Source organism: Suricata suricatta, chromosome X (genome assembly GCF_006229205.1).
Source record: "Suricata suricatta isolate VVHF042 chromosome X, meerkat_22Aug2017_6uvM2_HiC, whole genome shotgun sequence".
Classification (NCBI taxonomy): domain Eukaryota; kingdom Metazoa; phylum Chordata; class Mammalia; order Carnivora; family Herpestidae; genus Suricata; species Suricata suricatta.
In genome coordinates, this window is record NC_043717.1 from 39,446,039 (window position 1) to 39,459,734 (window position 13,696).

Sequence of the window (13,696 nt, forward strand, 5' to 3'; positions counted from 1 at the left end):
CCACACCAGAGGCCCGCCATTATCAAAAGGTGTGACTACAAGTTTCTTAGAAGTGGAAAACTCTGCAGTTAAGTGGTCTGATTTCAACTCATTTCAAATACGGTAAAACGGAGACACAGGAAAATCCCAAATGGGTGTCAAGATCTCCGGTCACTGGTCAAAAAAAGGCACTTAAGGATTGCCCGGCCAGATTCAGGAACCCTTAAAGCAGAAAAAAAATTCCTGCTTTATTCCGCCACGGCACGATCCGGGTTAAAGTACACGGCTTGCAGGTCTCCACCCAACTGCGCCTGCGCGAGTCCGGACGTGCGCCAGTGCCCCTGACCCTGACGTTTCAGGCAGCCCCTCCTAATCCGGAACACGACCCACATTCCGCCGGTCTTGCCTTGACAGGCGTGACCCTAATCCAATAAGGAGGGAGGGCTGAATCCTGTGGCGCCAATGGTGAAAGTCCGAGGGGCGGTGGAGGCGGACTCTGCGAGGAAACAAGAAGACAGGCCCAAGATGGAGGCGGCGGTGGCCGTAGCGGCGTGACAGGTGAGGGCGGGCCCGGTGGGGTTAGGTTTCTGGAGCGGCCACCGGGCACGGGCAGGGAGCCGGGACCGAAGGCTCAGCTCCCGGATGGCTTCGCCTGGGCCCCGGCGCTCCCGGCCCGGAACCGGAGGAGTGGGTTGACCCGGGGCGAGACCATCGTCGACAGCGGGGGGGCATCGGGTAGACAGGAATAGGGGTGTAAGACTGCGGGGGATGGTTTCGCCCGTCGCGTGTGGCAGCGCGCCTGAGCCCAGCTGGAAGGGCCTCGGTAGGCGGGGCCGGGCTGAATGGGGCCTGGGCTGTAGTGTGGTGCCCAGACTCCCTCCAGACCTCGTTGAGGTCCCTTGATGACGCTTCCTTGCAGATAACGGGGAGTGCGTGGAGATGTCATGCACTAGTCGCTCCCCTTACTCTGGATCAAGGTCTGACCCACTGGGAGAATGTTTGAGGATTCCCCTTTTACTCTGGAACTCTCCTTCCATTAGCACCAGTAATGTCTGTGCCCCCTTCATTAATTAGGGGGGATTTTAGAACCCCCACCCCCGTTCTCCCCCTGTTTATCACACCTTGACCGTGCTTGGTAATGCACCATTATCTTCCATTCCCCCATGACAATGTCCGGTGACGTCCATTATTTATCTTCTCCCCCTTCTGGTCCCTGCGGTATAGTGTCTGCCGAGCCCCTATGAACTCCCCATCACGGTCTGGTGACTGCCATTCTCCACGTAGTACAGTGGTTGAGAGCAGTCTTCCCGTTACAGCCCGGGGCTTAGGGATTCCTGCAGTGTCCTTAAGAACGCTCTTTGGTGCTATTCTCATTGTCTCCAAGCTAAGGGCTGTATCTTATCTTCTGTTTGTTTCCCATCATCCTGCCTGTGACACCTCTGGCATCGCAGTGCAGTATCTGATAACCCCCCCTTCTCCATTAAAAAGCCAGAACACCCTGTTCACGTCCATTATGTACCCGACACGCCCCATTGCAGTGTGGTTTGACTTGCTTGTTAGCCCCCAGCACAGAGACTTGGTACTATTCTGACCTCCAGGACGGAATGTACTACCTCTCATTGTGTCCTTACTGTCCCCTCCTCTCCACCCCAGGCCCTACGCAGTGAACCCTAGATCGTTGCCCAGAAAAGTGAGACAAACAACAGGAGAGGCTGAGCAGAGGAGGGATTGGATGAGTTCAGGGTGTTTAACGGGATCCTTTGGGCTCTTGTGTGGAGATTAGGCAACAGGGGGTGATGTGGAGCCTGGAGATTGAATTTTTTTTTTTGTCCCTGCCACTTTGCTTCCAGACTGTCGTTACTGGGCCTCTGAATCCCTCCTGTGTTCTAGGAGCCCCATGGCGCCTGCCCAGCCCCGCCTCAGCCCGTCTTGACAAAGTCCTAGGCTCCATGGAGCCACCACGGGGCCCCCCTGCCAACGGGGCCGAGCCGTCCCGGGCAGTGGGCACTGTCAAAGTGTACCTGCCCAACAAGCAACGCACAGTGGTGAGTCTGACAGGGGCACGGCTGGCAGGGGATGGGGACGGACCCTGTTGTAAGTCTTGGTCAGAAGGGTGACTCTGGGTGGGAGGAGGCTTTTACAGACGCATGGGAACGTCGGCTGGGGGCCCATGTTGGGCACTGAACCACCTGTCGGCACACACACACACAGGTGACTGTCCGGGATGGCATGAGTGTCTACGACTCTCTAGACAAGGCCCTCAAGGTGCGGGGTCTTAATCAGGATTGCTGTGTGGTCTACCGGCTGATCGAGGGGTAAGTGTGCCCACCCCCACTTCACCTCCCTCTGCTGGGCGCCTGGCCTCCCGTGTCTCAGAGCCACCTGGCGCCTTCTCTCTGTCCTGCAGTTCCCATTAGCCTTCCCTTAGCTCAGTGAGTCCACTAAGAGTGCCTCCTGCTTCTGTTGCATACCTTCATTAGTTCATTTGCCTTTAAGGTCAAAGCAGCGCATCTCAACTTGCCTCCGGGTCCTCGCCCTGCTCCCCCGCCTCCTCCCAGAGCTCATCTGCTTTGTTCTTTCACTGTTTCAGCCACTTGTCAGGTCTCAGCTTCCTCTGCTTCCCTCTTCCCCGTCTGCCACGTTGGTCCATGCTGGCCTTCCGTTTATCCCTGTGTCCTGGGGTTCCTTAATTTTTTTTATTGGAGTCACACATTGCTTTTCATTTGTTATTTCAGTGCGTCATCAGCCACTTTGTCAGGGGCTTGCTTAGCACCTCCGAGACTTGTTGTTTATTCACTGTCTCATTTGCTCCTTGCATTGTGGTTAAGGGCATGGACTCTTCTGGGACGCCTGGGTAGCTCAGTTGAGTGTCCTGACTCTTGATTTTGGCTCAGGTCATGATTCCAGGGCTGTGGGATCGAGCCCTGCGTTGGGCTCCATGGAGCCTGCTTAAGATTCTCTCTCTTCCTCTGCCTCTCCCCTGTTCACATACACACTCTCTCCTAAAAAAAAAATCTTTAAAGAACATGGACTCTTCACACTGTCCTGCCACTCGCACTCCTTTGTGGCCTTGGGCAAGTCGCTTTTTCCTCGGCTTCAGTTTCCTCATCTGTAAAATGGGGACTAGGAGAGTAACTAGTTCCTAGAGTTGCCACGATGAAATTTAAACATGTCAGAGATTACTCCATGGATGGTGGGTTTGGAGGGACTTTTGGCGGTTCCCCGCCTCCCAAGGTCCCTGTCCACCGTCTCACTCCCTCCCTTCCATGCGCCCTGCAGGCGGAAGACAGTCACCGCCTGGGATACTGCCATTGCCCCCCTGGATGGAGAGGAGCTCATCGTAGAGGTCCTGGAAGACGTGCCACTGACCATGCACAATTTTGTGAGTGTGGCGTGGATGGTGGGCGAAGACTGTGGGCGTGGGGCAGGGAGGGTCCTTGGCCAGGCGTCAACCTTCCCTGCTCTGTGGCAGCAGGTACGGAAGACGTTCTTCAGCCTGGCATTCTGTGACTTCTGCCTTAAGTTTCTGTTCCATGGCTTCCGCTGCCAAACCTGTGGCTACAAGTTCCACCAGCACTGTTCGTCCAAGGTCCCCACAGTCTGTGTTGACATGAGTACCAACTGCCGACAGTGAGCAGGGCCTGGGCTGGGTCGGGGAACGGGGAGGACACGGGCCACCAGCTCTTATAGACATATGACCCTTGTCCTCTTGCTGTGTTCCCTTAATGCCCTCAAGGGTCTACCACAGTGTGCAGGATTTGTCCGGAGGCTCCAGACAGCACGAGGCTCCCTCGAATCGCCCCCTGAATGAGCCGCTAACCCCTCAGGGTCCCAGGTAGGGATGCCTGTAGCTGACCGCCTGTTGTCAGGAGAAAAAGATCTGCAGACCTTTGTAGACCACAAGCCATGCTTCATTCATTTGTTTATTTGATAAACATTTATTGAGCATCTACAACTCTGAGTAAGGGTGTGGACCTGGGGCAAGTCAGCTAATCTCTCTGGGCCTTAGTTTTCTCATCCACAAAGAGGAGATAATAATAACTTTACCACATAGGGTTCTGGTGAGGACTTACAATGTGTTAAGGCATGTCCAGTGCTTAGAACAAGGTCTGGTGTCGAGTAAGAAGTCCTTCTTCATTATAGGTACATACATGTAAGCATCTAACTATTTTGCTAATTCTTGAAGTATAACCATCCTCAAGCCTTTCCTTTTTGAAATACATACTATTTTACCATCAACTCCCTTTTATTTCTCCTTTATGTGAAGTACTATACTACTGTAGAATTACTATATTGAAGTATATTATTCTAATATAGCGTAAGTTTGTAAAACATGAGTTTTGTGCTTGCTTCGGCAGCACATATACTAAAATATAAAATGTGAATTTTATCTGTTTAGTTATGTATTTTAGAATGTCTATATTTGTACAGCATGCTGTAAACACATCATCATGTGTTTCTACTTAATACTGTCTTTACGTAACGTGAAACCCATGTTTTTCCATAATATAAAATAGTAAAGTTTGGGTGTTATATTTAATTATGGGCATATGTGGATTAATTGCCTATAAATTTCATTTCAGGATAGTGAAAGGGACATTTTAAAATGTGTTTGTGATATTTCAATATGTATAACATATATCTTTACGCATTGCCGTGTACATCTATGCGCAGGACATACAGCCGATCGTTGAACATGGGTTTGAACTATATGGGTCTACTTGTGGGGTTTTTATGTACAGTACTATAATTACACTTTCTCTTTCTTGTGATTGGTTTTTGTTTTGTTTTGTTGTTTTTGTTTTTATTTTGGGGGGGCACAAGTGAGCGAGGGGCAGAGAAAGAGAATCCCAAGAGGGGCAGAGTGAGAGAAAGAGAGAGAAGCAGGGCTCACCTGAAGCAGGGCTCATGCTCACCTGAAAGGAGGCGTGAGCTCATGAACTGTGAGATCACAACCTGAGCTGAAGTCAAATGCTCGGTGACTGAGCCACCTAGGCGCTTTGCTTATTATTTTCTTAAAAACATTTTCTTTGTTTCTTTTTTAATGTTGATTGATTTATTTTGAGAGCGACAGAGTGCAGAAGGGGCAGAGAGAGAATCCAAAGCAGACTCCGCGCTGTCGTTGCAGAGCCTGACGCAAGGCTCTGTCTCACAAATCGTGAGACCATGACCTGAGCCAAAGTCAGGCACTTAACCGACTGAGCCACCCAGGCACATCAAAAGCATTTTCCTTTTTTTTTTTTTTAGCTTACTTTGCTCTGTAAACCTATTGTAGTAAGAATACAGTATATAATACGTAGAACATACACACTTTGTGTGCATTGACTGTTTATGTTATCGGTAAGGCTTCTGGTCAAAGGTAGGCTCTCAGTAGTTACATTTTTGGGGAGTCAGAAGTTATAAGTGGGTGTTCAGCTGGGCAGGGGGCTGGTACCTCTAACCTCTGCATTGTTCACAGGTCAACTGTATGATGCTATTATAATATGTATCTTTGGAAACATTGGCATTTTTAATACAGTTAACATGTACGTTATAGAATGATATATTTGAACCATACACATAGTTATAAAATACGATATATTGCTCTTTCCCCCACCGTCTGTGTGGCTTGCTGTTTCTCCTTTAGGTCTTTGCTCAGATGTTACGTCAGAGAAGCCTTTCCAGACACCACCAGGGCCACTTTCTGTCTCCTCATGTTGCTTTATTTTACTCTTTTATGCACCTGTCACCAGTGGGCATATTACATATTCCTGGGTGGTTACGGCACTCTCTCCCTACTGGAGCATCAGTCACACGAGGGCATGAACTTGTATTTGTTGTGCCCACAGTTTTACTTCCACCACCTGTTGTAGTATCTGGCACAGGGCAGGCATTCAATAAGTGTTTCTTGAGGAAGCGAATAGTAGTGATCACGGTGGACGTTTACTGAGCTAGACCTACCTTTAGCGGGGGTGGCGGGGGTGGCTTTCCTTGTTCCCCCAACAGTGATTTCACAGCCTTTCCCCTGCCAGCTCCCGCACCCAGCACCGCGACCCCGAGCACTTTCCCTTCCCTGCCCCCGCCAACGCCCCACTCCAGCGCATCCGCTCCACATCCACTCCCAACGTGCACATGGTCAGCACCACGGCCCCCATGGACTCCAGCCTCCTCCAGGTTGGTGGTGTGGGCATCAGTCATGCAGGGCACCGGGCGGAGGGGAGAGCAATTCTGGTCGGCTGCCCTGCTCCCTCTCTGAGTCCTGTCCCGCTTCTTCCAGCTCAGTGCGCAGAGTTTCAGCGCTGATGGTGAGTCTGCCCTCCAGCCTTCCTGCCTGTGCCGAGTCCCCCACCCCACCCCACGTGCCTCCACTAACATCCCCTCCACAACCGCAGCTGCTGGTAGTAGAGGTGGTGGTGATGGAGCCCCCCGGGGGAGCCCCAGCCCCAGCGTGTCCTCGGGGAGGAAGTCCCCACATTCCAAGTCCCCGTCAGAGCCGCGGGAGCGGAAGTCCTTGGCTGATGACAAGAAGAAAGTGGTAAGCTCCCGGGGAACCTTCGGTGGGGCACCACAGGCTGAGTGATGAGGGAAGCGGGCAGGCCCCTGAGATGCCTCTCGTGTGGCCCGCAGAAGAATCTGGGATACCGGGACTCGGGCTATTACTGGGAGGTGCCGCCCAGCGAGGTGCAGCTGCTGAAGAGGATCGGGACGGGCTCATTTGGCACCGTGTTTCGCGGGCGGTGGCATGGCGATGTGGCTGTGAAGGTGCTCAAGGTGGCCCAACCCACGGCTGAGCAGGCCCAGGCCTTCAAGAACGAGATGCAGGTGCTCAGGTGAGATTGCACGTTTGTGGGGGCGGGGGCGGTGGGGCGGCGGGGCAGCACTGGCCCCTCCCTGGGGAAAGGCCGGGCTTGGGCCACTTCCCGCACAGCACCCGTGTTCCGGTTGTGTTATAACCGTAACCCATAAGTTGTCTCTCAGCCGGGGACGTCCCTTTGCCCTCTGGGAAGTGGGTATGGGTAGAGGATGGCTGATGATTCCATTGCTTGTGTTGGGGTTGGTTCTCATTATTAATTAACGTCTCTGCCTGCAAAACGTGGGTCTGGCATTCGCCTGCTGTGAACTGGGTGGGGCAGCAGGCCAGGACATGGCCTTCCTGGGTGCACTCCCATGAATATAGCATCAACCCCGTTGCCAGGAAGGCTTGCGTCCCTCCTTCCCCTCTGCGTCTACGGTGTCATTAGCAGGACGTTTATTGTGGTGCGATCCTGTTACTAATCACAGCAGTGCTGTAATCAAGAGAGCAGTATTATTTGACTGTAATGGTGACCGTGACTTAATCATGGTTTAATTAGTGATTGTAGTTGCTCTCCTTAATCTGCCTTTAACACGGTATTAATTAATTGGCACCGAGAAACCCCAAGGTTCCTTTTCTGCCTCTCTAGTTGCTACCACTCCCGGAGTTGCTGGCGTGGACTTTCCCTCTGCCAAATGGGCATAATTGTGTCACAGAGTTGATGTTATCAGAATTTCTTGAGCTATTTTAATAGTTATCCTCATTACAGAGCCGCAGTAAGAAACCTTTCATTCTCTGTTCCTCCCTGTGAAATTATTTGAGCATGCTGTAAATTTGCATCATGTTAATATTTTAACCATAATCCGCCCACTGCAAAGAATGCTCATGTCCTCTGTCATCCACTGCAACGTGAGCAGAGTGGCAGAGAATTGTTGGTGCTGTATGCATTTGTGTTACTGTTAACAACTGTGGTTACTGCTTGCTTCTGTAAGGAGTGACGGTGTTTCTTCGAAATCAGAGGGGTCTGTTCATCTGTGAGGCAGCCTCAGGTACCCAGTAGCAATAACAACAAGGACAGTGACATTTTCAGGGTGTTTGTGCAGTAGGTGCTCTTTTAAGTGCCTTACAGATTATTTATTAATAACTCTTCCTAACTTCCCTGTAAGGCAGCTCATTTAATTATCGCAGTTTTGAAGTTGAGGAAAATGAGGCACAGAGAGGTTGAGTGTCTTCCCCAAGGTTGCACAGTGAGTCCTTGGAGGAGCCTGGATTGGAACACAGGATCTAATCTGCGTCCTAACCCCAAGCTCTTTATCTCAAAGCCTCTCGTGATTAACAGGGCAGAGTCACATGTCACTGGCATTTTTACTGGCATTTATCAGTATTACAGTGATATATCAATGAAGAAGGTTGGCATCTCACAGTGGCCACAGGCCCAGGTCATGGTCAAGGTCAGAGGTTGGCAGGTATTGATGATGGAGAGTCATTGGTCTGCCAGAGGGGTGGTGGCAGTAATCTCTCCCTCCTGCTTTTGTTGGGAGACTCATTTGAGGAAGCTTGGGACGTCAGCCCCTTGGGTGGAATCATAGCCCATGAAATATGTCCCACAAATGCACTGACTCCGGATGCAGTCTGGCCCTGAGCCTCCTGAAAGACGGTGGAAATGATGACAGAAGGCAGCAGTGAACAGCACCATTCCTGATGCTCAGAAAGTGAGTGACAGTTGCTCTTTTTCCTTCCTGTTCTGGTACCACCCTCCCTGCCTTCAGGAAGACACGTCATGTCAACATCTTGCTGTTCATGGGCTTTATGACTAGGCCGGGATTTGCTATCATCACACAGTGGTGTGAGGGCTCCAGCCTGTACCACCACCTACATGTGGCCGACACACGCTTCGACATGGTCCAGCTCATCGACGTGGCCCGACAGACTGCCCAGGGCATGGAGTGAGCCTCCTGGCCTGGGGACAAGGGGTGGGGGCTGGGAGGCTTGGGGGGGGAGATGGGGTCACCCCTAGCCAATTCGCCACCTGCTTCCATCCATCTCTACAGCTACCTCCATGCCAAGAACATCATCCACCGAGATCTCAAGTCTAACAGTATCTGCCTGTCCCTAAGGGCTTGGGTGGTGGCTCTTGTTGGGGGCCTTCTGGAGATGCATAGGGAGAGGCATGTGTCACGTGGCTTTATAGGGGCTTTAATGGGGGTCTCTTGGTCAGGGTTCAAAGCCATGGCTGCTTCAGGTGCTGTTCCTGGGGACTTTGGTCAAGGTCTAAAGTATGGCAGCTGTAGAGGACATTACAGGGAGTTCCTGATCAGGGTCACGGGCACGGCAGGGATGGGTGCCACTTGAGGGGCTTCCTGGCCAGGAGTCATAGGGGGGCCAAGGTAGGGAGCATTAATTGGAGTTCCCTGCCTGAGTCAAGATTGTGGCTAGTTTGTATGATATTGGGGGGCTTCCGGTCAGGGTCAGAGGCATGATTGGTATGGAGGCATCAATGGGAACCTCCCAGTCAGGATGAGAGATGTGGCTATTTGGAGCTCCTGTAGTGGCCCTTAACCCTAGTAGACATCTTCCTACATGAGGGGCTCACAGTGAAGATTGGTGACTTTGGCCTGGCCACAGTGAAGACACGGTGGAGTGGGGCCCAGCCCTTGGAGCAGCCCTCGGGCTCTGTGCTATGGATGGTGAGTTGGGCCAGGCTAGACCGGAGCCATATAGGGACATGGATTGCTGGGCCGGGATGTGGGGAGCTGAGTGGGGATGAAAACTTGTGCCAGATGTGGGTGTCTAGATTGTTCATGTTTTTAACTCATGGGGGTGATCCCAGTTGTGCGGTGTGGCTAGTGGGAGCTGAGACTCTGGCCAGCCATTTGCTGGCCTCCATGATCCCCCTGCCTGGTATGTCTGGTCTGCCCTATTGAAGGCGGCTGAGGTGATCCGTATGCAGGACCCGAACCCCTACAGCTTCCAGTCAGATGTCTACGCCTATGGGGTTGTGCTGTATGAGCTCATGACTGGCTCGCTGCCTTACAGCCACATTGGCAGCCGTGACCAGGTGAGTCCCACACCTTACCCATAATCTCTTAGGGAAGGGAGTCCCTTCAGCCTCCAGACCTCAGACTTCCTCCTTTGTAAAGACCAAGAATGCTACACTTCCCCCAGAAACCCAAAGTCTTCTGGGCTGAGAACTCCCAGAATCCTCTGGTCTTCCCTACTCAGAATGCTCTCCTTCCCTGTCCATCTATCAGCCTCTGGGTCCTTGAACTCCAGAATCTCCTAAATCCCATATACCCAGGGTCCCAAAGGGCCCCCAAACACCCCGAAGCCCTCTGGAACTTGAGATAACCTACTGTCTTCTGGCCTCGGCGCTCAAAATCCCCCAAGTCCCAAAGCCCAGAATTCTGTTTCTCCCAGTCACGGAAGCCATTTGTGCTTCTGGAATACTCACAGATCCCCACAGTCACTTGGGCCTTGGGCATCTGATGGGCCTTCAGGGCCCTGAAACCCACGATACTCTAGGCCCAGACTGCCGATTTTCCAGGTCTAAGGCATGGACTCTTCCAGGCCCTTCGAAACCCCATATCCTCTAGGCTCCAAGCCCTGAGCACCCACAGTCCTATAGGATGCATGGACCCATAGTCCTCTAGCCTCCAGACCCCTAGAGAAATACAAGCTCCCAAAATTTAGAGTCCCTTAGCTCCCTCCAGACCCAGAACTTCGTGTTTCCCCTGACTCAGTACTTACTAGGCTTCTAAGCCCCCTAATAATCTGTGAGCCCAGGGATACCTACAATTCTTAACTTCTCCCAAGCTTAAATTATTCTGTTCTACAAGCAGAGAATCCTTGTCTTCAGAGACCCAGTCCCAAGTCCTCAGAGACCCAGAATCCTTGCATCCCCAAGATACCCACAATCCTCAGACCCTAATACCCAGAGTACCCTAGCTCCCCCCTCCAAAAAAAAGCCTCCAAAGCCCCTTGAGACCCAGAATTCCTTCAGCCTCCTAGCCCAGACCCCCAGATCACCCCATTCCTGCCTCCCCCAACCCCAGATTATCTTCATGGTGGGCCGTGGCTATCTATCCCCGGACCTCAGCAAAGTCTCCAGCAACTGCCCCAAGGCAATGCGGCGCCTGCTCTCTGACTGCCTCAAGTTCCAGCGGGAGGAACGTCCTCTCTTTCCCCAGGTGGGCCCGGTAGGAGGGCGGTTCTGAGAAGGAGGAAGACTGCGAGGTGTGTGGGAATTGGGCACGTTCAAGGCTCAGGAGCATATGATGTGTGTGTACTTCCCCATTAGGCTGGGGTTCGTGGGTGTCGGGGTGCTCTGGACACGTCCCCTAACCTGCCCCTGCCCCCAGATCCTGGCCACGATTGAGTTGCTGCAGCGGTCACTCCCCAAGATTGAGCGGAGTGCCTCGGAACCCTCCTTGCACCGCACCCAGGCAGATGAGTTGCCCGCCTGCCTTCTCAGCGCGGCCCGCCTTGTGCCTTAGGCCCTGCCCCCAGCCGCCTGGGAGCCAATTGCAGCCTGCCACGCCGAGGAGCTCTGCCCACCAGCCAATCAACGTTTTGTTTCTGCCCTATCTTGCCTCAGGACCCCCATCCCTGTCCTGGGAGATGAGGGGAGGGTGTCCCCGTGTGCTTTTCCAGTTCCTCTGGAATTGGGGGACCCCTCCAAAGACCGAGGCCCCTGCTTCGTCCATAATTTGGTTTCCTCTTGGCTTTGGGGATACTTCTAAATTTGGGAGCTCCTCTGTCTCCAATGGCTGGGATTTGTGACAGGGATTCCGCTCAGAACCTCTTTGGAATTTGTGCCTGATGTGCCTTCCACTGGATTTTGGGGGCCCCAGCACCCCATGTAGATTTGGAGGGGTCCCCTCTGTGTCTTCCCCACCATTCAAGGACTCCCCTGTTCACCAAGAAGCACAGAAATCTGCTGGGCCTTTGCTTGTTTATTTTGCTTCCCGACTCTTCTCATGGGGTTCAGAGCCGCTGAAGGGTGGGGGTGAGTCCAGGCAAGGAGTGGTTGGGGGGAAGTGCGGACCACACAAACAGCGCCACTGCACGCATCACCACAGGCGGCACGATGAACGAGGACCACATATGCCAAGCACGGCACAAAAGGAGGCCACGTCAGTCACAGACACAGACATCACGGCAAAGGTGGGGAAGCAGAGGACCACTGGCCCTCCATGTGCAAAGGATTCTGGGAGGATGGGGGGGTTTGCATATTTAAAGATAGCTGTCGGAGGCAGGAAAGTGGAAGTGTGGGTCCCTGGGGACCAGAAGGGTCCTAGCAGTGGGAAGACCTGGTGTGATCAGTGGGGTTGGTGGGTGGTTAAGAGAAATACCAGCGGGGCTGGAGAGTGGCATCTGAAGAAGTGGATCTCCAGAGATGCGAGATCCCTGGAAAGGGGCTCCAAGGCAAGGGTTTCTTTAGGATCTAGGAAATCTTGATGGGGAACAAGGTGTCCTTGAGAGATCTGGGACCAGGAGTATGGTTTCCCAGGAATTTTCAGGGTTCTAGGAGGAGACTCAGTGGTGTTAGGGCCGGAACAGGTGTTCCCTGGTGTTTGGGAGCTTCTGGGAGGGAAAGTGCACTCTGGGGGTGGGGGGTGGGGTCCAGGAATAGAGGTCTTCAGGAATTTGGAGGTTCTAAAACTAAAAAGTAAGTCTTGAGGTGGCCAGGAGTGGCTTTTTAAAAGGACTTGGGAATTCCAAAGGTGAGAACTGGATGTAGGACCAGGAGTGAGGTCTCCCTAGGGACTTGGGCATTCTGCGGAGTGAGAAGAGGGAACTGGGCAGACCAGGAGAGGGCTTCTCAAGGGATTTGGAGACTCCAAAAGTGAGAAATGGATTCAGGGCCCAGAGAGGGGTTGCCCAGGAGGAATTAAGGGTTCTCAGAGTGGGGTGTCAGTCGGAGAAGAGGCTGGCGAAAGACTTCCTCAGGCTGCGGATGGTCTCAGCTTTCACCTCGTCCTGGCTAAGGCTGGGCCTGGGCGGGGCTGGCTCTGGAAGGTTGAAGGCATTGGTCAGAGACTGGGATTTGCTAGAGAGAGACAAGGTGGAGGCATGGGAGGAAGGGGGTGGGGAGGAAGGGAGGAAGGGGAGAGAAACACAATGTTACCCCAGGCCCGGCCCAGCCCTGCCCCTCTAGTCCTGGGGCTGTGCCTGTGACCCTCCCGCCCACCAGCACAGGCCTAGACCCTCATGGATTCTCAGGTGGAGTGGGGGAGCCCTGGGCCAGACTGGGAAGACTTGGATCCAAGGTGAAGTCTGGGCTTAGTGGGCTGAGTCCTGGGTTGCACCCTCTCTTCAAATTCTAGGCTAGACAGGAAGGAGTTAGATGTAAAGGTGAAGATGGGCAGGGAGCCTCCCAGTCTGCGTTAGGAGTCAGGGAGGGAGAGCAGTGGGGTTTGCACCAAGGACAGGCTGGTGTGGGTGGGGGGAACAATCTAAGACGGAGCACTTGGATGTGGTGGGGAGGACTTTGGAGCCAAGGTGGGGGGAGGCCTGGAATGGACCAGAAAAGGCCGAGAGGTGATGATTTGGGAGGAGACTGTGATGGGCCAGAAGGAAGCTTAGACTAGGAAAAGCACGAGGACAGTCTGGGGAGAGTGTGAAGTGACAGAGGGGGACTGAGTTGGTGGGGAAGGGTCCAGTTGGGCAGGAGAAGGGTACGTTTTGCTGGGTGGAGGATTTGATGGGCAGGGTCAGTCAGCAAGGGGCCAGGAGGCCTGGGGGTGGGGGCTCTCCCAGGGGCCTAGTGGGAAGACCCTGAACTGAACTAAAAGGGGTTTTTCTGGGGTTCTGCCACAAATGTCTGGGATGGAGGGCAGGAGCCTCTGAATTGGGGGGGTGGTGGGGAGGGGTGGGGGTGGGGGTGGGGGTGGTGGTGGTGTGTGTGTGTGTGTGTATAGCTTGGATAAGGGGTCTGTCCACACT

General features: G+C 53.2%; 2 protein-coding genes across 5 annotated transcripts in view; one reads left to right on the plus strand and one right to left on the minus strand.

Moving 5' to 3' along the window:
* Positions 1-380: 380 nt before the first annotated feature.
* ARAF (A-Raf proto-oncogene, serine/threonine kinase) lies at positions 381-11,693 on the plus strand. Of its 3 annotated transcripts, none has more exons than XM_029929504.1 (16): positions 396-537; positions 1,830-2,024; positions 2,191-2,294; positions 3,259-3,361; positions 3,455-3,609; positions 3,716-3,814; positions 5,991-6,132; positions 6,236-6,263; positions 6,351-6,493; positions 6,586-6,788; positions 8,521-8,697; positions 8,803-8,849; positions 9,320-9,438; positions 9,678-9,809; positions 10,804-10,938; positions 11,110-11,693. In XM_029929504.1, the coding sequence occupies exons 2-16, from the start codon at positions 1,929-1,931 to the stop codon at positions 11,242-11,244; spliced, it is 1,818 nt and encodes a 605-aa protein (XP_029785364.1). In that variant the 5' UTR covers positions 396-537; positions 1,830-1,928; the 3' UTR covers positions 11,245-11,693. The 3 variants fall into 3 exon arrangements, with proteins under 3 accessions (XP_029785366.1, XP_029785364.1, XP_029785365.1); XM_029929505.1 differs by having other exon boundaries at positions 1,870-2,024; XM_029929506.1 differs by lacking the exons at positions 5,991-6,132; positions 6,236-6,263; positions 6,351-6,493; ... (5 more) ...; positions 10,804-10,938; positions 11,110-11,693 and having other exon boundaries at positions 381-537; positions 3,716-3,818.
* SYN1 (synapsin I) overlaps positions 11,686-13,696 on the minus strand; it is a 49,422-nt gene continuing 47,411 nt past the window's right edge. The window contains exon 13 of one of the 2 annotated variants that reach the window (XM_029929502.1): positions 11,686-12,800. In XM_029929502.1, coding sequence (XP_029785362.1) covers positions 12,665-12,800 — 136 coding nt within the window. In that variant the 3' untranslated portion in view covers positions 11,686-12,664. The remainder of the gene's footprint in view (positions 12,801-13,696) is intronic. The other variant, XM_029929503.1, reaches the window with a different exon arrangement.